General features: G+C 35.9%; 1 protein-coding gene across 3 annotated transcripts in view; it reads left to right on the forward strand.

Annotated features, from left to right (window-relative positions):
- Positions 1-23,158, forward strand: part of magi2b (membrane associated guanylate kinase, WW and PDZ domain containing 2b) — a 109,613-nt gene that overhangs the window by 60,883 nt on the left and 25,572 nt on the right. For all 3 annotated transcript variants that reach the window (XM_051692006.1, XM_051692005.1, XM_051692007.1), the window contains exons 4-11: positions 1,065-1,280; positions 2,389-2,608; positions 4,627-4,706; positions 12,212-12,269; positions 12,397-12,518; positions 13,127-13,309; positions 18,500-19,008; positions 21,561-21,726. In XM_051692006.1, coding sequence (XP_051547966.1) covers positions 1,065-1,280; positions 2,389-2,608; positions 4,627-4,706; positions 12,212-12,269; positions 12,397-12,518; positions 13,127-13,309; positions 18,500-19,008; positions 21,561-21,726 — 1,554 coding nt within the window. The remainder of the gene's footprint in view (positions 1-1,064; positions 1,281-2,388; positions 2,609-4,626; positions 4,707-12,211; positions 12,270-12,396; positions 12,519-13,126; positions 13,310-18,499; positions 19,009-21,560; positions 21,727-23,158) is intronic.

The following is a 23,158-nucleotide window of genomic DNA, read 5'->3' on the forward strand; positions in this document are numbered from 1 at the left end:
TTAATGCAAATTGAAGTGCAAATCTGAGATTTTGACATTTTGACAATTTATCTAAATGTCAATTAGTTTTATAGCCTCAACAAATTACTTTTAAAATGTAAATCAGTACACTAACTCTATGTGCCATGTAAAGCTACTCATTTCATGAGATGACTGATTAATTGAATTCTTTTGTCAGCTATAATGCTATGCTACCCTTGTACTGGGAATTAAATTAAACAAAAATGATTGCACTGCTGTAAGTGTATTGATTTTATTGGTTTCATATGACAGGAGAAAGTTTTTTTTAACATAGAAAAAAATAACACATTTCAGCCAAACTTAGCACACTCCCAGTCTATGATTCTGTGTCATAGTCATTTAAATGAAGCTCTATGAACTTCACCCTCCTGTGTTCCTGTCTCCACAGACCTGCAAATGAATTCAGAAAGCCTGTGTCGTACTTGCACACCCGTGCTCAGTTTTTAATCATTAAACAGATTTCCCTGGATACACACGATTTCTTTTCAATCTCGAATGAAACGATTTAGTCGCCGATGAGCGACAGGACTGTAATAGCAAACATCGGACACAAAAAAATAACTTATGCAAAGTTATTGAAAATATGATTGAAAAGTTACTTTAAAAGTCAGACTTCACATTTTTGCATGTCAAGTAGCAGTGGAAATGTGTTTTGACTTGTTGCTGAGTTTTAGGGTGGCACCAAGTCACAAATAAGGAAAGTTTGACCAGACTATGAAACTTTATAGTACTTTATCGAATGCTCAGCTAGGGTATTCTGAAGTGAATGCAATGATTGATCATATACACTTTATTGCGTTATTTTTATTATTTTAATTATTTTTACTTAAAACATAATGCCAATTTCAAAGCACTATCCTCACTATATACACTGATGCATAGCATGTTGTTCCACAGGTCTTCTATTGTTACTGAGGTTTTTGGGGAAACTGGAGACCTATTTCTATTTGACCTATTGATTATAAGATTCTGACCCATTCAGCTGAATTAACTCCGCACAGTCTCCAATCATGTCGATGAAACGTGTCCCTTGCTGGTTGTAGATAACTTCTATGGCACGCCAAAGCCTCCAGCAGAACCCACGCCGATGCTGTTTAATGTGACGGACCAACTCTTGCCCGGCGCCCGACCCAGTGCAGAGGGAAAAAGGAAGAGGAACAAGTCCGTCAGTAACATGGAAAAGGACAGCATTGAGCCACCAGAAGAAGAGGAGGAAGAGAGTCCTGTTGTCAATGGCAACGGCATCGCCATTACACCAGGTTTTGACCTACCACTGTTACAAAGATAGCTTTAAAATGAACCAATTGATTCAGTTTTGAATGTCTGATTCATGGTTTGTATGACTTATTTCTTATACAAGATGTGTCAGGGTAGAGTCGGATGGGTTACTTAAAGGAATAGTTCACCCAAAAAATCTGTATGAAACCCAAATCTGTATGACTTTCCTCCTCCTGTGAAATACAATAGGAGACATTCAGCAGAATCTCAGCGGTGCTCTTTTCCATATGAAAGCAAATGGGGATGGACTAAAAATGGATTGAAATTTAAGGCGTCATTTTCAGAAAATTTTCCTCTTCACTGTAGCTCTCAAATCTCACCCACGTTCCTGTTCAGATTATTATGGTGCTTTGATACATCGTGGCCAACTTTAACATCAATAATGGTAAACACATAGGTTTTAGCGTGTGTCAGAACCAGTTGCGTTGCTCTAAATTTGAATGTTCTGAAGTGTGAAGATAATCATTGAATAACAACTTAAATTATGGCCTGGTTCTCACACAAAGCTATCGTATGGCTTCAGAAGACTTGGAATATAGCACAAAAGTAATCTAGACTACTATAGTGGAACATTCATGATGCTTTTTTGTCACTTTTTGAGCTTTCGACAGCATCAAGAGAACCTCAGACATTCTGCCTAACATTTCCTTTTGTGTTCCATTGAAGAAAGAAGGTCAAACAGGTTTGGAACAACATGAGTAAGTGCTGACGGAAATTGCATTTTTGGGTTTGTTTAATTTGTCCTTTAAACTTTTTTGTTACATAGTTAAAAAATATAATGTTTTTAATCATACTGAGCCATTGATAAAAATTATTCTGTAACATCTTGGTTCAAAATAGCATTTTGGTTCCATGTAGCTTTGAAGAACTGGTTATATTACTTGACGTTTTATATGAAGGACATAACAAGACTGTTGCGACTTTGAAACTTTCCTCGTCAATGTATTGAAATTAAGCTCTGCTTTTCATAGCCTATATGATATCTATATTTGTATCTCTTTGTCCCATCCTTTCTAATAATCTGCTATCAAATAAGTCGCTCAGTTAGAAGGTTATTCTTGACACTGATTCATTCTGTTTTTCTCACAGAATCGAGCGAACATGAAGACAAGAGTACGGATGCTTCTGGGGACGTACCAACCCAGTCATGTCCACCCGAAACCCCCACCCTCACCGCCACAGATGCCCCAGAGGAGGAAGAAGTGGTACCCAAGTCCCCACAAGACTCCCAGGAGAACGATGAACTGGGACCCTTGCCAGACAACTGGGAGATGGCCTACACTGAGAAGGGAGAAGTTTACTTTATAGAGTGAGTGAAGTGCACTTCAAAGCATACTTCATAATAATGGAGGTGTGAACATATGGAGTGCAACCAGTTGCCGTGCCCTCTTTTGCAAATTGTTATGGATGTCTGAATTATTTATGAGCACCGTATTGAGCTCACTCAGTTGAGTCTTAATGGCATTTTGCCTTTTGGAAATGATTTGCTCAACTTCAGTCTATCTCAATGTTTTTTAGCCTGTTGACGATATTTAATATATTCAGAACCTCAATATTGATCCATTTTCTCTGAAATGACTTAAAAGGGGTTTTATTTAAATCAGAGACACCATCATTTCAACCAAAAAGCAATTGTAGCCAGTTCCATTCCAATTTTTCAATGCTAGTAGTGAAGTACAGGAAAAAAAAATCTAGTTAAAAATAATCATGCCATGTTTTCCACACTGTTTTTCACTAAATGAACACTATATAATCAATATTTTATTATTTTGACGTATATACACAAGTATTACAATTCTTAGCAATAAAAAGCTATATTTACCTATACTGTATATATACAGTATATGTATATTTTTTTATACAAAAATGTTTAATACATTTAACACACAGGGAATTTTGTTAATATTTTTGAGTCCTTGAATCAGAGTTTTGAACAGACATTAATTGACTTTTGAGGTTTTGGGCCATTTCCACACTAATTTGTTTACACCTTTTTAGAAAGTACTTTTGAGTGTTTCCATTTTTGGTGGAGGAAAATGCCTAGTGTGGTTGAGAAACATAAATGATCATTGTGTTTTCAAACAAAATGTATTAGTGTGGGCGTGGCCTAAATCAGGGACGCTATTAAAACATCTCTTTCTTAACGCTCTCATACTCACGAGGACGTATTGCAAAACTAATTACAGCCTGTAACCTAGTTACATGGTTGTTTGGAAACTTGGCTGTATAAAAGTTGCATTAAAATCATTACGAAATTCACTGGAATATTTGATACCGCCCAGCACTAGTACATGGTTCCATTTTTGATTAGGGATGAATTGGGTTATGCTAAGCCATGAATCACAATAATAAATGAATCATCATAAAACTGAATCTAACAGCCAGCGGATGAAAGCAGAATAAAAGAATGTGATCTTGAGAGTGAGAGAAAGATGTTCTCCTTTCTCCCACTTTCTCTCTGCCCGTAATGAGAAGCGAGGGACTCATTAAAAGTATTGATTGTCATTTTGTTAACTGGAAACCTCACGCCCACTATGACTAAGATCTCGTGAGATATCTTGTCTAGAATGTTTTACATTTCGAAGTGAGGCCCGTCTCAATGTTTTTGCCAGCATATCATGCATAGAGACGCATCTGTTTTGGATCATTGAAGAAACTGAAAATCAATGGCATATTTCACATCTATAAACCGTAATCGCAATGTTTTATAAAGCAGTGGTGGGTCGCAGGTCTGTTCTGACAGGGTCGCGAACAGCAGGGAAAAAGCTAAATGCAAATAATAAAATGCAATTAACCATATAATCAAGCATAGGATAGCAATATAAATTGGCATATCAACATCTAAAAGGTAGGAATAAAAATGTTCTTGATGCCAATGGCTGTCCAACCAAAGATCTTCGAAAATTATTGTTTTGGCTGAAATTCATCTGTAAGTTTGTAAAATAGCTAATACTACTTACAAAATTTTTGGCACACTTCTGCTGTTGTTTATGCATTTACAAAATTGTCATGTTCTTATTTATCCTGTGTCATGATTGATAATAAATTTGCATATGCTTGGCTTATGCTGTTCATGGTAAAATGAATACATTTCAGTTTAATTTTAACTAAATTTTTACTTCTTGATGCTAAACAATTTTGGTATTATGTTGGGTCACCACTGGATGTCTATTGTAAAAAATCTGCGTCCTGAAGCAAAACCAGTTGAGAAACACTGGTATAAATGTTTATGCAACATAATTTTGCTTTATATGTGCTTTATTAAGAATGGTGCATTATTATACGTACCATAAATCATTATTAAAGCATTTTTTTCATTCTCTTAAGTCACAATACCAAAACAACATCATGGCTTGACCCTCGACTAGCGAAGAAAGCCAAGCCACCAGAGGAATGTGAGGAAGATGGTGAGTATACCAGCGTGTTAACATGTTTAAGAGTGTGTTTCTGCTTTTATGCTTGGAGGATTGTGATGTCGTGACCTGTACTTGTATTTTTCCCTCTGGATATGCAGGAGTAAGAGAGTTTGACATTGATTTCAAACCAGAGATTTCCATTTAGTACTTAACACAGGATCAGTTTGTTTATGATGTCAGGACACACTCACAGTGCGGTCTGGGTTTATGTCAAATCTATAACAACTAACTCAAGCTCATAATGATTATAGACACTGTGTTTAGGAATGATAGTAGTGAGAGTATCAATTGATTGGTGCATTTTTCATGCCATTTATCTCTTTGTTCATTTATCCAACAATCCATCCTTGTTTACTCATTCATATAGCCATTTATCCATCCATCCTTTTGGTTGTTTGTTCATTCATTCATTATTTATTTATTTGTTTGTTCATTCATATAACCACACATCCATCTATCCCCCATTTGTTCATTTGTTTTTTATTCATTCATTTATTTGATTGTGTAATCATTCATATAGATATTCATCCATCCATTGCCCATCATATATTCATTCGTTTATTAATTTTATCCATCCATCCATCCATCCATCCATCCATCCATCCATTCATCCATCCATCCTTGTTTGTTCATTTATTAATTCATTCATTTGATTCATTAATTAATCTGTTTGTTCATTCATTCAGCCATTTATACATGCATCCATCCATCATTTGTTCATTCATTTGTTTGTTTATTTTTATTCATTTTTGTTTGTTCATTAATTCATATAGCCACCTGTCCATGTAGCCATTAATTTGTTCATTCGCTCATTCATTCATGCACAAGTCATTGGCCAATTTTTGTCAAACCCATAATATTACTCTCAAAAAGTCCATGAATAACCATGATATATTACACAGCATGCCCAAATCCCCCTTATTTTCTTCTTTTTTTGTGCTATTTTCTTATTATCTGGGCTGTTAAACATGCATGCTGGCACTGTGTACCTAAATCTAGCATCTTTGAAAGCCTCTGTTGAATTAAAATGCAATTTAATGGGGCCAGAGAAATCAATATCTCTTTCCACAGTCCTTTTAAGTGCCTCTCTGTGACCTGACTACTAATATTCCTCTCCCTATTAGATCATAGATCGAGGTTTTGCACATCCATGCAACAAAGTAAGCTCATATACATATTCATCATTAATTTCTATTCTGTCCAGTAATATATGGTCTGTCAAACATGGCTACTCCATTCCTGTCTTTTAAGTTCAGCCATCAATTCATTATAAATAATTTTATTCAAATCTCTTTTAGCTTGTGGCCTCATGGGGTGGCACAATTTTTCTTTCATCATAAATTCACATCTGACCCTAGATTAAAGATTATCTGTATGTGTCAGCTTACTTTTGCCTTAACCCTTGTGGGTTTAGCATCACTGTGTAGCATTTTGTGTCATTTCAAAGGGATGCCTGGGTAATTTGTAACAATGGAATTAATTTACTATTGTTTTCAGGATCTAAAATTTTGAATGGACCTTTATTGTTTTTCATTAGAGCACAAATTTCACAGGCCTTTAAAAGACACGCATATCGGCACACATGCACACACATATTTACACTTGTGCATTCTATGCACTCGAATATACATAAGCCACTCAGTGAATGAAAGAGCCTGAAAAAGAGACTTCTCCCATAGTTGCCATGGCAACTGCTGATGGAGGACCATTGATTTAAGGAGGTCTTTTGATTTAAAGACATTTAAGGTAGTCCGGGTTAAATCCTTGTCTTAAAGGATATCTTATGCCAGTCTCTGTTTATTTAATTGTATTAGATATAAGAGATACATAGACACACATATACATACACAGCATATGCCCTACATTAGATATATGAGAATATTTTTTTTCTCCTAGTATTTTTACTGCTTTTTTATGATATTGAACATTAGAATTATGCATTGCATTAGTTACATAAGAGTCACATACTGTAAATGTGTTACAAATGATTTATTAATACTGTATGCAATGAATATGATTAAATGGCCGTTTACACAGGATAAGTCTTTTGTTCAATAATAGCACGGCTGCTGAAGACTGAACTTCTTTTATCTTAAAGCGCCGTCTTAAAACTATAGCGCTCATGACACAAGATGCTTAAAAATAGTGAGATGTGTTGCATTGCTCAAAGGCATCCATATAAAAAAGTAGTGCAGGCTAAATGCGACAGTACGTCCTGTGTGAACGGCCCCTAATTATACTGCCCTACAAAGTCAAAACCCAGTGACTACCCCAATACTAAGACTTATAACAGATCATAGTCTTTGAGACACAATTTTGGTTATAACAAAATTTTGACAGAATGTGTAGTTATGTAATTTTGCCTTGCATGGCAGTATATTAGATTACACTTGTAACATTGTGAATATAAGCTGGCCCAGCTGCATTTTGATTCATTGGCTCTTAAAATAAAAGATGGCAAATCCAGCCAAGGTTATGTCAGACTTCTCACTTTTTTCCATTAAGAAAGTGCTGCCATCTGGAGTGTTACTCGCCCGCTCTCTTTCAGTTAAAGCCATGTACGTGACACATATAAGAAGCTCATCCTGAATCCTATTGGATGACACATCCTGCCTCTTAGATGACAGCCTATGAGAGGTCTTTTCTTAATGTAAACCCTAAATATGATAATCATTTTTGTGCAGTGGAAAAGGGTCAGACGGTTGTTGTATAGCCGGTTGGAGTAGCCTCTGTATGAGTGAGTGTAGGAGGAAATTGATTGCTCTAACCCTCCTAGGGAGGTGCAAGAACCTCGTTGGCCAGCACACCTGCTCCCACCTCCTCCATCACGCCGTTCTGTTCATTTATGCCTCAATAGAGGTTCAGCGCAGCATCCATTCACTCTGCTAATGAATATCTGAACACAGCATGGCTTTATTATTATTTTTTCATCTAAGTATGAAGAAAAAAGCAGATTTGGTGACATGTCTAGAGTAAACCAGTTCTGATGAATCAGGGCAGTGAATAAAACAATCAGTGAAGTTAAAAACCCTATGAAATGGCTTGACAAAGCCAGTTTTTATTTTCATTTGAAACAGGAAGTTTGGACTGGACATATCAAAAAGCTGATCCCTTTATAAAAACATAATTAAATAGATAAAATAACCAACTTTACATCACAACCATAAACACAATTTGCTGTTTGATAGTGCTACTCAGAAATAGGTGGAATTAGGGGGAGGGGCCTGCTTCCTCTAGAGAGCATTTGATTGGACAAAATGAGTGAGTGCAGGATGAGTCATCAATATTTTTTGTCTGTTTTCCCCTAGATTTTTACATTTTAGGAAGAAAATGTGAGTGTTTTTTATTTTTTTACTATGCAAAATTCAAAGCCACAATGCTAGGGTTTTGTGGTGGTTGCAAAGGTGTTACTATACTGTTGCTAGAGTGTTCTGAAAGGTTGCTAGGGCAGTCTTGGTGGTTTCTGTTTGGTTGTTTATTGGCCCAAGTAGAAAGAGCCCTTTCAGATTTTGGGCCTTCAATATTATTCGGGGCCCTCCAAGTCTATGGAACTTTTGTTGCACGTTAAATCACCCTCCAGGCGAAAATCCCATGTCTGATTGCTTAGGAAAATAATAGAACAATATCCCCATAAAAGCAGCTTATTTTGAGGGATCAATTATGTCTGTAGCACAAACTGTTTGGAATGAATTAGGGGCCGTTCAGACTGAATGCGTTCTTGTGTGCAAAAAGCTAGACACAGCACAATGACACAGTTGAAAACGCACTTTTAAAAATTGCCGACCTTTTTAACCTGACACGGCGCTTAAAAACCTGCCGCTCAGGCACAACATGCTGAAAAAACGAGATGTGGCACAACGTTCAAAAACGTCTGTCTAGCAATTATTATTATTTTTTTTTACATATATAGACAATCGAAAAACAGCACAGATGCTTTCGGTTTGAACGCCCCCTTAGACGCGCAAACCCCCTAACTTTAAGTATGAGCAATAACAATACTGAGGTAAACCAGTTCTGACATATCAGTGCATTGACTGTAAGTGATTTAAACTCTTGAAAAAAGCAAGTAGTGAAGTTAATCAATGGAGAAAGGCGGTGTCTGAAGAAATATTTGTTATTTGAGCATTTCATTTGTGTGCATGTGCGTGATTTGCATGTTTAGTACACATTGTTTGTTCTCACATACAGAGATGACTTCATATGCATGTACTATATATGTGTACGTGTGTGTTTGTTTGTGCACAACACCGCCGTAATCTCTGCCACATCCCACTGGTGATGTTTAGACAATTACTCTGTGAGTTTGTGCATGTTCCCCATTTCTTCTTGATGTTTTAATATCAAATTTGGGTGAAAAACAAAACAGATGGGAAAAAATATTTTCCATGTTGCACGTGTTGACAGCCCTGTGTTGTCATGGTGATCTGGCCATACCTTTAATTTGTTTTGTGTCTCCCAGAGGGACTGAACTGCATTAAAGTATGTTGGCTGTAACCTTCGGGCTGCCAGACCTCCCCTCACTTACCGCTGTGTGTCCTAATTAAGCTTTGTTTTAGACACTGACTGCCAGCGTGAGCGGCCAACTGCATTTTTCAGTATACAGAATCAAAATTCCAGCATGCGTGGAGAAAATGTGTTTTTACAAGATGTCAAGACTGATTTGGTTGTGTATTATCTTGACTTCGAGCATCCCAGGGCTTATTGATTTACTGGACCGGGCTTCACCATAATGAAAAATATGAGAAATGTTTTCATGGCACGGACAGTTCCTGTCATGCATTAAATAGCTGATTTTAAGTTTGTTGCCTTACATTCAGGTTCACTTGTCAATTTTTTCATAATTATTTTTGAATATGAAAATGAATGAAATGTTAACACTTGAAACCTGAGAATATGAAGCATTATAGAGGTATTCATATTGTCTTAAAATGCACATTGTAATGCATTAAATACAGTATATATACAGTTACAATCAAAATTATTCAACCCCGCTGACCAGCAATACATTCTGGTGATGTGAATTAAAACACATCAACTAAAACCTCAGTAAACAAAGTAAGTTTTTAATACACATTTGAGTGATTTTGAGAACAAAGAGTTCAGTTTACCCAAATTTTAAAATAAAATGAACTAATTCTCTCCACAAATGTCATGTCAAAAATATTCAACCCCCAAAGTCAATCATTTGTGGAGCATCCTTTATCCTTAATAACAGCAAATAAATGTTTCAGGTAAGTGTTCTCAGGCTTTAGACACCTCTCTATTAGAATGTTTACACATTTCTCATGAGCAAAAGCTTCCAGCTCATTGACATACTTTGGTTTCTGTGCTGCCACTGCTTCCTTGAAATCCCAACAAAGATTTTAATGATGGACTGAAAGGGCCATTTAAGGACATTCCACGACCCATCCCTGAACCAGATTTTGGACAACTTGGATGTTTCTTTGGTGTTATTGTCTTACTGGAAAGTCCAGTGATCACCGAGCTTCAATTTACACACTGAAGGCATCACATTTTTCATGCCAAAATGGCCTGATACCTGAAAGAATCCATGGTGTCAGTCACATAGTCAGGATAGCCGTTTTCTGCAGCCGCGAATCACCCCCATAACAGAACTGACCCACCTCCATGCTTGACTGTGGGGATGGTGTCTTTCTTGTCATCACCTTGTCATCATACTCCAGACGTACTGCTGACCCATGGGTCTAAAACTCATTTTCAGTTTAGTGTCATACGTCTATAAAACCTTCTTCCAGGACTCCACAGGTCTTTCCCAATTACTTCCTGAATATTCATTCTACTGGAGTCAACATTTCCCTTGGTGAAGTTTTGCTTTCTTCCACACCCCAAGAAGGTTGCTGTTGTACCATATTTAAAAAATGTATGAATGGTGCTGCCAACTTTGTCTATTGGAAATTGAAGTGCCTTGGAAATGTACTTTTAGCCATGACCTTTCTTGTGTAATGAAATAATCTCCTCTATTAGCTTTTGAGACAGCTTATTTTTAATTGCATTTTTTTGCATAGAAATACATTTTTGCTTAAAATGCTAAACTTAAATTTTAAAACTTAAATAAGTGCTATTGCAGATTGATGACTTAATTTTGATTGCAACTGCATATATAAAAGGGCAGTCAATTGATTAGAATTTTAATCAAATTAATAACATATGCCGGTTAATTCATCACAATTGATTGCAAATACAAATATGTCAGAAAAGGCCCCCAAATAACAATAATTCAATATATAATGATTAAATAATAAAAAATAAATATATTTAAATATTAAATATAATGTATACCATAAATAGTTCAGATTAAAATTAAAATACATTAAATTATTACAAAAAGTTGCTTTTGAAGGCAATATATTCCTTTTTTCCATATTATTGAATGTAAGACTATCCGCAGCAATTCATTTTGCAGTTTAATTAATCAATCGAGAATTTCTTATTAGGGCTTATAAGGACTCATCAGATGGACGCTTTTGGAGCATTTCACTTTAGTTGCATTGTTTCATAGACACAGCGCTTCTAGGTCAGACAAACACATCTCGAGATCCCTGCATTCGGAATTGCGTCAAGCCGTGTATGAACGCAATAACTTATCCTCATCTTGTGCTGTCGCTAGTGTCATACAAGCCTGAGTGTTGTTTGTTCTCTGTACAGTTGAGCATTGCCTATACGGCTGGTGTTTCGCTTACTGCCCCCTGCTGAAAACAAGAGGTGCCTCAAGCTTGAAATACTCTGATGTTAGGAATATTCCTTATTATGGTCCGGGGACATGATTAGTTGCATACATTTTTTTTATGTGTTATTTTATAAAACTTTATTACAATTATTATCATATAATGAAATGCTCTGAATTAACATGTTAAATCGACAGCCCTAATATATATAAAATCTTTACATAATTAGTTGGAAACAGTTTTGATGAATTAAGCATTGCTCATAACATAATGAAAATGGTTATTGATCATGTGTTTAATTGCTTTGCATTGTATAATACAGAGGTGTATTTATGAATAAACAAGTATTATTAGAGGTGCTCACCTGGCAGACAATACAACAGGCACAAAAGTCCTATAGACTTAAAATGAGGGAAGGACCAGAGCCATATCAAGGAATCACAATATCATAAAGACTTCGGTCTGAGGTCTTTTGAATTGGACCAAGCAACCACACAAAACTCCCTAGTAACCACATAGTAACCACCCAGAACACCCTAGCAACCACATAGTAACGTGCTGAAAACCACTCAAAACATGTTAGAAACTGCATTAGCAATGCCATTTGCAATCCAACGCTCTTGCTTCTTCAGAAAATTTAAAAATCTGGTTATGTACTGTGGTTAGTTACAGTTATTTACAAAAAAATTATTTATTAAAACAGGCTTCAAGAAAGGTTTACTGAAATTATTTCTACTTTACAGATATAGGGGATAATGTGAAAATAGTAGACTGTACAATATTTTCTATTTGTTTTGTTTTTTTCAACAGAACTTCCATATGGCTGGGAGAAAATAGACGACCCTATTTACGGCAGTTACTATGTTGAGTAAGTTCTGCTAATTTCCTCCTTAAGCACCAAACATTTGCCAAACCCGACTCAAATGTGTAATGCTCTTCAATAAATGCACAGAGGGAGGGAGCGTGATTAAATATCTGCTCATTCTTCCCCGCAGCCACATTAACAGAAGGACACAGTTTGAGAACCCCGTCCTAGAGGCCAAGAGAAGACTCCAACAGCAACAGCAAATGCAGAGCCAAGGTCTATCAGCGCTGCCATTGCCCACCATATACAGAGGTACTGCTCTATTCTGTGGCCCATATAGAGCAACTTCACTCTGCCCACTCAGTTTTATTGTGGTCTTCCTCTTTTTTGGGATGCTCAGGTGTGCCCTACTTTCACGTCACTTTAGCTTAGTGACCAAAACACCAAACACTCTTCAGAGAGTGTTCTGTGGGCAGGTTATATTTAGATTATTCATGTTTATTTTGTCATGTCGGGTCACTTTTGGGCATATTTGAAACCACATGTATCGCTCCTACCTTATTGAATGGTTTAAGACAGAATTTACCAAAACTGTTGGTCAACATTGCGCTCAAATAACATATTTCAAATCAGCAATTATATCTAATGACAATGGTATCATAAATGCTACTTTAAATCTACTACATTTAGCTCAAATTATGCAAAAACGCAATTTTTTAGGTTGGTCTTGCACATATGCCCTCTCGAGTAACACTGCAAAAAAATATTTCGTACTTAGTATTTTTGTCTTGTTTTCCAGAAGAAATATCTATAAGGCGGGACTCTTACTGCAGCCATATTTAGCATTACAATTTCTCCCTTTCATATGAATATGAATGACCGGTCTCATCCTTATCCTGATATCTCTGTTTGTCTTCTAGAAAAGCCTCCATTTACACGAGATGCCACACAGCTCAAAGGGACGTTCCTCACCACGGCACTGCAGAAGAGCAACATGGGATTTGGCTTTACCATCATTGGTGGGGATGAACCAGATGAGTTTCTGCAAGTGAAGAGTGTCATACCTGATGGACCTGCTGCACAGGATGGGAAGATGGACACAGGTGAGAAAAACTCTATCTAGAGAACAGGGTTGTCGATGGACAATAAGGAAAATGTATAATGTATATACACTGTGTGTGTATATATATATATTGCACGCTTATTCATTGCCGCGATGCATGTCTCGGGCATAATAAACACGGGAGTGCATTTACTGTAGGGAGAGTGAAGATTCTTCATCCGCAAGCGAGCAAGTGATACATGCAAGTTGCTGTATCTCTTCGCATCGTGCAAAAACGCTAACTCGCTTTCGTCTGAACCCATTTCAAATGCAAAACCGCCCGTGAGAGACCCAGTGTGTGTGCGATAGAGACAGAGAAGGGACTGGCCATTCAGCAAGCTACTGCCGGGTATACTTGTAGAGACTGAACAACAGCAAGAGAAAATAGTAGTTTTGAGATTTTAAACTTCAGTAAATTAAACTTCAGCATTCAATATGTTTTATATCTGTATGTATAGTGTCTAATAATGCATTGGCAATGCACATTTAAGTTTCACTTGCCCATAAAGTTTGATATTAATTGAATCTGCCCACTTGATCCTATTATTAAAGAAAGTCCACTGGAAATTTTGCCCAAATTGTAATTACATGTCCAGTGATTTTATGGCATTTTTACATGTACTTGTACAAAAGATTAGTACCTGTAAAAATGTGTCTAATTAGCTCTAGCCGCAAAAAAAAAAAAAAAAAAAACGTACATTTTAACGTGCATATTTATATAATTAAAATAAATGATGACTAACCAATTTCTTGCATGTTCTTTGAGACAAAGTATAAAGTAAATATATTTATGATGATTTTTAAATGCTTGTTGTAATTTATCATGCTCCATAATTTAATCGCGATTAAGCACGATTAATCACAGAAAATTGTGTGATTAATTAGTTAACATTTTTTAATTCATTTACAGCCTAGTGTGTATATATATATATATATATATATATATATATATATATATATATATATATATATATACTGTAGATACAGTATGTGGATATAATATATATTGAATCTATTGTATTATATATATTAAATTATTTATATTCATATTTACAGTATTATATGCATTTATATATTTTTATTTTATATATATATATATATATATATATATATATATATATATAAATAATACAATAGATTGTTAAATTATTTCCATTGTTGTATTATTATTATTATTATTATTTATAATTATTAAATTAAAATTATTGTAAAATTATTTATTATTGAGTTAACTTGTTACAGCTGTAACAAAAATATGATATTTGAATTTTTATTTGAAGCTTAGTATTCACTAAAATTAATCTAATTTACAACTGTTTTGAACTTTTATTTGAGATCAACATACAAATCTAGACTCAAAGTCTTATATTTACTTGCAACCTTTTAAAACCTTATACTTGATGAGGCAACAATATGACTAGCCCCTTCTCCCTTTTTTAATACACTTCAGCTATGGCAAATAAGGCATACATACTGTAAAATTGCTAAAATTAAACACTTAATTACAATTTTTTTCTCAAATTTCACTCAAGAATATTTGCAGATATTTGCCTCAAAACTATAACAGAAAATGTGCATTATCCATTTACAAAGCTATATGCTTTTGTACACAAGGGAGAATTAACAGATAAGAATTGTGTTGCTGCCCTCTTTTAATATGCTGACACTTGGCGATATAAGCAGCATTCAGCAGTGACCTTCTATCTCAGGGGGAAACCATGAGTGTATGGGCAAGGAAACATCGTTATCTCTATAGCCGCCGCTTAACATCAGTCCCTAATAGCTTGCACAAAGCTAATGCAAGGTCACGCTTGTCGCAGCGTGTTTTTCTCTGATGAACGAGTGAATGTGAGTGAGTCATCACAGGCACATGCCGGAGGCTTATTTGCTGTTTTTCATACATTTTCTATTCCTTGTAGATGTGACAAGAAACTCTATGGAAAACTTATATACTCACTGCAAGTCTAACTTTCTGGATGGCTTGTTCTGTTCCTTTATCATGATCTAGCTTTAGAACCTAGAAGCAGCGTTGCCAGATCTTGCTAGAAAACCACCTGCTCAGATAAATTAAGCCTTAAATAAGCTCAATTAAAATTCTATCATAATACTTTGCATAAAATGTGTACATTGAACGCATTGCAAGTCGCTTTGGATAAAGCATCTGCTAAATGCAAATGTAATGTAATAAGGAGAGGACATGGCAACACAGTTTAGAAGAGGCTCAAGGAAGTGTGTCATGACATCACAGATAATGACGTTGGCAGTGGCTTTATTTGCAGATGCCTCCAGCTTCTGTTGCAATTTGGTGTTTAGTGCAATCTCATGTCTTTTATTATCCATTGATGGGGGGAACAAGTTCCTTTTATGATAGTCCTACTCTATTCTAAACACAAACACACAGTTGGTGCGTGTAGTGTGAACAGGCCTCAGGTTGCTGTTATAACAGGAAGATCTCTTATTATCGGTCAGCTCTGCAGATCGTTGACTCGGTCTGTATCTACATCAGGACCTACACTTAAACTGACCTTCTGTGAACAGTATGTGTGTTAAGCAGATAACTTTAGTACAGAACTAGATAGGAAAAGTTTGTCAAGACAAACTTCGATGTTGGCTGGACAAAGAAAGTAAGAAAGATAGAGAGGCAGACATACATACAGACAAAGGTAAGAAAGACAAAATAGATAGATAGATAGACAGACCGACCGACCGACCGACAGATAGAACCGTAAACCATGTCTGTAGAATAAAAGTATGTTAGCTTTGTCAAGTTAAAGGTGCGATTTTTTTTTTGTTTTTTTTTCATGGAAAGGTATGCAAAACATTTTCCTACTCCCTGAAAGATGTCAATTAAATAAATGTCCTGAAATATCTCACCGGTCTCTGTGTCAGCACTAGACTCTGTAAACAAACAAGAGCAAACAAAAATGTGTCCACTGGCCACAGTCTCTGATGCTTTCTGCCTGTCAATCGTTTTGCACGTTCTCATAGTGATGCCATTTTCAGATTCATAATATTTGTCAGTTGAGGGCGCTGTTGTGCTACTGTTGTATTTGGTGTTTTGGAAAGAGGGGGCGTGGCTAATTCAATGGCTCAGCCTCCTGAAAATTCCAGAACACTAAAAAAATCGCTTACCGCACCTTTAAGATAATGAAACTAGGTGGGTAAAGTTTGTCCAGACAAATTGATGTTGGCTTGTCAAGGAAGTGTCTGGAAGTTTAAACTAGTTTTACAATTAGAAGTTTGATAGTTACACAGTCATTACAGTTAGACAATAGCCAGCTAGAAAGCTAGATAGATAATCAGACAGACTGTCACATAGATTAGTCAGATAAACCATCAGATAGATTGAGAGAGCGAGAGAGAGAGAGGGAGAGCATCTTTAACCCTGTAAAGACTGACATATGAAAGAATTGTTAGAAAATAAAATTTTTTTTACATTAAACTGTTTTTAGTACCATTAGACAAAATATATAAAGAAATCGTAAAAAAATATCATATTTGATACATTAGGCTTTAATGGTCATCATCCTCCTGAGGCCCAAAAATTCATTTTTGTGTAGGACATTTGTTACTTAAATTTTTCTTAGCCCATACATTACTTGCTACAGTGGTGAAACTCCCTGGGCTTTTCAGAGATACAAATGTTTGAGAGTTTGGCCATGACAACAACTTCTCCTTGGTCTGTAAATATGGATTGAAGTGTAGCACACTTCAATTCAGCACATCAAATATAATATGAATAATAAAAAAATAAAAAAAATTCAATAAAGAATTTGTATCATAAGTACCAAACACTATATTGACATTTAAATAAGGGAAATTGTAACATTTTCAAAGGTCTGTGATTTTTATTTTTTATAGTGGGCATGAATGGAATGGAATGGCGATTGAGAGATATACCTTAAAAGCCTGCTGTATCAGATTTGACACATGTAATTTCAACATGCATTTTCAATAAAATAATATACAAAATTTTAACCAAGCATATGTTGCTTATATTCCGCAAATATTTATTTATTTTATTTTTTTGACAGTTTGAATTTTACGAACATTCTGTTGGCTCGTTTGAACATTGTCAATGTAAGTTTATGGGATTTTTCAGTTATTTGAAAGTCCGCTGTGTGAAAACTGTAAGTTCGATAAGACATAGCACGCTAATCCAGAACCGTCTGAAGGTCTGTGCCGAGTTTGGTGGATGCAGTTTGAAATCTCTTGGAGAAGTTAGTGTTAGAAATTTTGGTTTCGGTTTAGGGACTAAACCAAGTTTGTAGAATAACAGTATGTTTTGGCTTAATGTATAAACATTTGTTTTAAAGAGCCTAAAATATACTGACCACCTGTGTATTTGTGGGTTTGTGTGTCTTTTAAAATGATAGTTCACCCAAAAATGAAAATTCTGTCATCATTTACTCACCCTTATGACAACCCCTATGATTTCTATCTTCTGTGGAACACAAAAGATGAATTTTTAAACAGACTTCACAATTTATTTTGCCTTTGTTTCAAAACCCAGTTAGCTACTTTACTATTTACTACATACAGTAGGCATTTACAGCTAAATTTGCAGTGACAAGGCCATCTGAAATCAATCATTTTCATTCACATCTTCTTAGGCAGTAACTCTGCAAGCCACTCAAATTGGGCTATCCATGTGAATCACACGAGACTATTAATTCCAGTAGAGACTGATGTTAGCATGTTGCTAAGCTAACATTATGATACTCTAATAACCGTACAAATATCATGAAAATACAAATATTGGGTAAAACAGTCTTAATTTAATTGAGTCTTAATTTAATTTAATTGTATTATTTATTTCGAAACTTTTTTTATTGAATGAAATATAAGTGATTATAAAAACATGGATTAATTGTTGGGATGCTCAAACAAACAGACCAATGTTTGATAGCGCCACAGAGTCAGTGTTTAGAGTTTTCAGGGAAATCAAATGGCTTACTTACAGTTGTATCTGCATATTAAGCTGGGATAGAAGAAAGTATTTTAGCATCAAAATAATTAGACAAAATTAGTTTGTTTTTAAGCCATTATATGTACATTCAGTTCTCTATGCTGAGTGAGTGGTAGATCTGAGTAAGATTACAGTGCACTTGGGAACTCTTAAAAGGAATGGTTTATATTTAGTTTTAATGTGTACTGTATGTGTCTCTTGGTTTCACTGCTTTTACTTCAGGTGATGTTATCGTCTACATCAATGACATCTGTGTCTTGGGCACCACCCATTCTGATGTGGTGAAGCTCTTTCAGTCCGTCCCCATTGGTCAGAGCGTCACCTTGGTGCTGTGCCGAGGTTACCCCCTCCCCTATGACCCCGAAGACCCCTCTGCTAGTTCCTCCATGCCCCCTTTGGGCCTAGTGGATCATCCATTGCTGCTCAATGGACGGAACAACTACGAAAATTACATGGAGTACATGTCTTTGACTGGCCGCTTAGTTCCTGAGCTTAGCGAGGGCCTCACTCCGCATCCCCATCCTGGAGACACTCATTTGGACGGCTCACAGCCTACATCCCTGACCACGCCAGGACCACCACCTGATGACAGCGTCTCCATGGCTTCATCTTCAGGAGCGACGTCCGGAGCCCAAGTGGCCCCCGAACTTCTGAGTCTCACTATAACTAAAGGTGCAGAGGGGTTCGGGTTCACCATAGCAGACAGTCCCACAGGGCAGCGGGTCAAACAGGTACGCCAATGTCCACTGTCCTCTTTCAACAAACATCCTACATTCTTAAAAACAAAGGTTTCATGTAGAACCAAAAAGCCTTTTGCCCACTGGAGAACCTTTTTTAAGTTCCACAAAAAAAAGTTTTATTAGTTAACAAATTCAAAAAAGGTCTATATTTTTCCACCTTGTTCATTGTTGCACACAAGTCATACACTCAGCACAATACAGTTCTCCCTTACAATTAATGTTTTAAATGTATTCTACATAACTAATATAATTTAAAAAATATGTTTATCCCTAGTGATGTACTTAAAAGTAATTAAATTAATTGAAAATTAGTAACTGTAATCTGATTACAAGAATTTAAAATGTTATGTGTTACACTAATTTTTTATTTAAAAAAATTATTAGAATACAGTAAATAATTGCTTTGTAATCGGATTATACCCAACACTGCTCACCGATACATGGTAATATCCAGAAGCATAATTACTTTTTAAATATAACAACTAGTAGTTGACCAAAATGTTTTTTTTCATGGCCAAAGCTAATTTCTACAGTGGAGATTAGCTGATGGCTGATATAATGCCCTTATATTATAAATAATAAAATGTAATTATGGAAAATTAGATTTACATTAAAATATATAAAACTTTTTTCAAGCAAAATTCACTGCAAATATTTGAAAGAAAAAAAAAATATTATTAGAATGTTTGTTAACCATTTATTTAAAAAAGCCAATGCCAATCATCTCAAAATGGCCAAATATTGGCCAATATATTAGTTTATCACTAATAATACCCAAATGCAATTTGTATGAATTTTCACTAATTTAGACCCATTTCAGTTATAAAATATGATTATTGCTGCTTTATGGACCTGAATTTATCAAAATGTTCAGTCAAGCACAGCAACTATCAAACAGTCATGACATTTGAAGCATTCGTGAATGAAACTGTTTACTCACGGGTCTTGTAGTGTTTAACTGCCGCATCTTTCAATAACAGTTCCTTTGCAAACTTGAATCATATTGTGACTAGTTCACAAGCAATCTATGCTGATTTGAGCCCAAAAACACATACAATCCATGCTGAAATTTTCTGAATACGCAAACGTAATACAATCCACGGTGATGCTGGGTGCTTCAACCGGCTTCAACAGGCCAAAGCAGAGACGCTGGTCTTCACATGTCACATCTTCTGTATTTGTTTACACACTGAACGTGTGTTTCTCCCAGTCTGTGGCAGCTGTAGAATGAGACGTGTTTTTAAAAGTTGCATTTGTACCGCCCTTAAAACGTGGCGCACATCGCCGGAAACGCATCAGAACGATCAAAGACGTTCATCGAGTGCATGTTTACAAAATACCAACAGTAAGTTTAAACCACAGATGCTTCAAAACAGCAAGACACAGCGCAGCTGAATGAAATAGAATAGAGGTCTCCTTTTTAGAGTTATAACTTGACATTGCATTTTTAAAAGAGGCAAGAGATGCATGATAATGGTCAAAGCCTGTTTATGTTGAAAAACTATTAAATCCAGATAGGCACATGAAGGTGTCCTGTGAAAGTCCTCTTTGCTGTAGATGAATCTCCCATGACAGTCCCTCTCTCCTCTTCAGCTGTGTGGCTGAGCACCAGTGGGTGGGGCCAAGAGTGCAATAATGAAAAATAGGCGTTGATGTCTTGATGAAGAGGCAGTCACATGCAGATTAAATTGGTCCTTGTGACATCACAAGTTTCACAAATTCCAAACGAGCCGTTTCTAGAGCCTGGTTTAAATAAATGCTCTTTTTCTATTAAGGAGGAAGGTTTCAGTTCTGAAACTTACAGTATGGTTTTATAGTACAATGACCTCTTATATGTCAAAAGATCAGAAAATTTGCTTCCTCATGTCATGACCCCTTTAACAAACTTGAGAGAAAGTTGTTTTCATTAATTAAATAGTCGTGAAGATTTGAGTCGTTATGTAAGCTGCTCTAGACAAGTTCAGTGTCAGCTTGTGGCAATTATGAAAATGTGCGGGACCATTTGAAGCTTTGTTTGTAATCGCAAGTTAAAAGAAATGATAATTTGATGTTGTCAGTAATGATTGTTAAATGAAATTTGATTTGTCAATAAGACGCTTACATGTATTAAATAACCTATGCAAAACAGGTAAATTGATCACTTTTATTACAAATATTGCACGCCACCAGAGGTCACTCTGAGCAATTTGAGAACCGCAGATTTAGTCCTTGGCAAGGTATGTATTGTATGCACATACCATACAAAAAAAAAGTATGTACAGTGTTGGTGCTTTAAAAAACTCGGGAGGGCTTTTCCGGTTACCAACCAATACTCTAACCTGAAGAATTTATAATGTAAGAAAATATGCTTTTAATCTCTAGAGAGCCATATAGCCAACTCTACGTATATAAGAATATAAAGACACAATACAGTAAAAATTTGTTCTTTGATGAACCTAACCTAAGCAAAGAACCATTATTTTTAGGTGTGTGATCACATGAATATTTCACCAGTTTTATCCATGTTGTTATATATTCTTAGTGTTTCGATGTGTTGTGATCAGGTTCTGGAGCCACAGGGTTGTCCGGGTTTATGTGAAGGAGATCTGATGGTTGAAATTAATCAAAAAGGTCTTCAGGGACTCAACCATACACAGGTGGTGCAGCTGCTCAAGGACTGTCCAGTGGGAACAGAGGCTACCCTTGTCATTCAGAGAGGAGGAACAGCAGGTGCACACTTTTATACCTCTCACCTTTAAATGGCAGTTGGTCAAAAGATAGAATGCTGAAGATTGCCTTACGAAAAAGCAACTGAAGCGTATGAGATCTTCACCTTGTTCTGCATAGAAGTTGGTCTTTCTCAGAGTGAAACTTAAAGGGATAGTTCACCCAAAAATGAAAATCTTCATAATTTACTCACCCTCATATCATTCCAAAGCTGTATGATTTCTTTGTTTTTGTTGAGTCATTTTGCTGGATGTTGACCCAGCTCTTTTCCTTACAACAAAAGCACATAGTGACCAGAGGCTTTCGAGCTCCAAAAAGGACAAAATCACCATTAAAGCATAATAAATGTAGTTCATACAACTCATACTCATATTTTAAGTCATCTGAAGCCATACGGTTGCTTTTTGTTGCGAACAGATCAAAACTTAAGCTGTTATTCACTGAAAATCTTCCCTTCCTCCCGTAGCTCTTCTATCTTGTTCTCAATTGCACATGTTTGATGTAATTAATGCCAGACGCCATTGGTTCCTATGTGTCTCGTAACCAAATAGAATGTGACACGTTTTAATAAGCACAACTGTGAATGAGATTTTCAGTGAAAACTTTCTTTTATTTCTGTCAGGATTGTTAATATAGAATATTGTCCAATATTTGCCTTTGAATGGGTTCCTCAGGTTGGGCAGGTATGCTGCTGATGGCATTTTGAAAGTTTAGTCAAATATGTCAGAATTGTCATTTTTGGATGAAGTATTTCATTAAAGTTTGGTTAGGAAACCTCAAAACCAATTTGACCACTTATTAAGACATTGGAAGTAAATTTGGTATCAGCTTCACTTGTGTTTTTACAAGTTTGTTCTGCTCGCTTCTGTAAACTTAAGCAAAGTATGCCTGAAATAAGCTTTGATTCAGCAAGACTTTGAAATAATAGGAGCAAAATACTTTCCATCAATGCACTCTGCCTCCCCAGTTGGCCTACAGACTATCCAATACAATTCCAATTTGTCAGATTCAAAACCTTTTTTTAAAGAAGAACTGGAGCTGATGATGCTTTTTGAGCTATTTTAGCAAAGCCTTTGCAAGATTGCGAACTGCATCATCTCTTGGCTAGAGCTGGTGACAGTTATTAGCATATTCAGACCAGAGCCAAACGAATCCGCTAAAAAAGTCCACTTATCAGAGTGCTTACTTTCATTAAAATGTTAGCGCAGAGCGTTATATGTTATCGGCCTTTATAATTAGGATATTCTTAGAATGAAAATTCATGAGGCAGTTAAATGGAAACAATCTTGAAAAATGCCGCAATCCCTTTGTTTGTTTTGTAAGGCTGATATGTGTTCTTAAGAAAGTTGTCCGTTGTTATGAAAGCGCTATCAGTCAAGTAATTACGCCCTCACATTCAGGTAATTATGTCATGTGTTCTCACTTCATCTTGGTT

Source organism: Myxocyprinus asiaticus, chromosome 48 (assembly GCF_019703515.2).
Source record: "Myxocyprinus asiaticus isolate MX2 ecotype Aquarium Trade chromosome 48, UBuf_Myxa_2, whole genome shotgun sequence".
NCBI lineage: Eukaryota > Metazoa > Chordata > Actinopteri > Cypriniformes > Catostomidae > Myxocyprinus > Myxocyprinus asiaticus.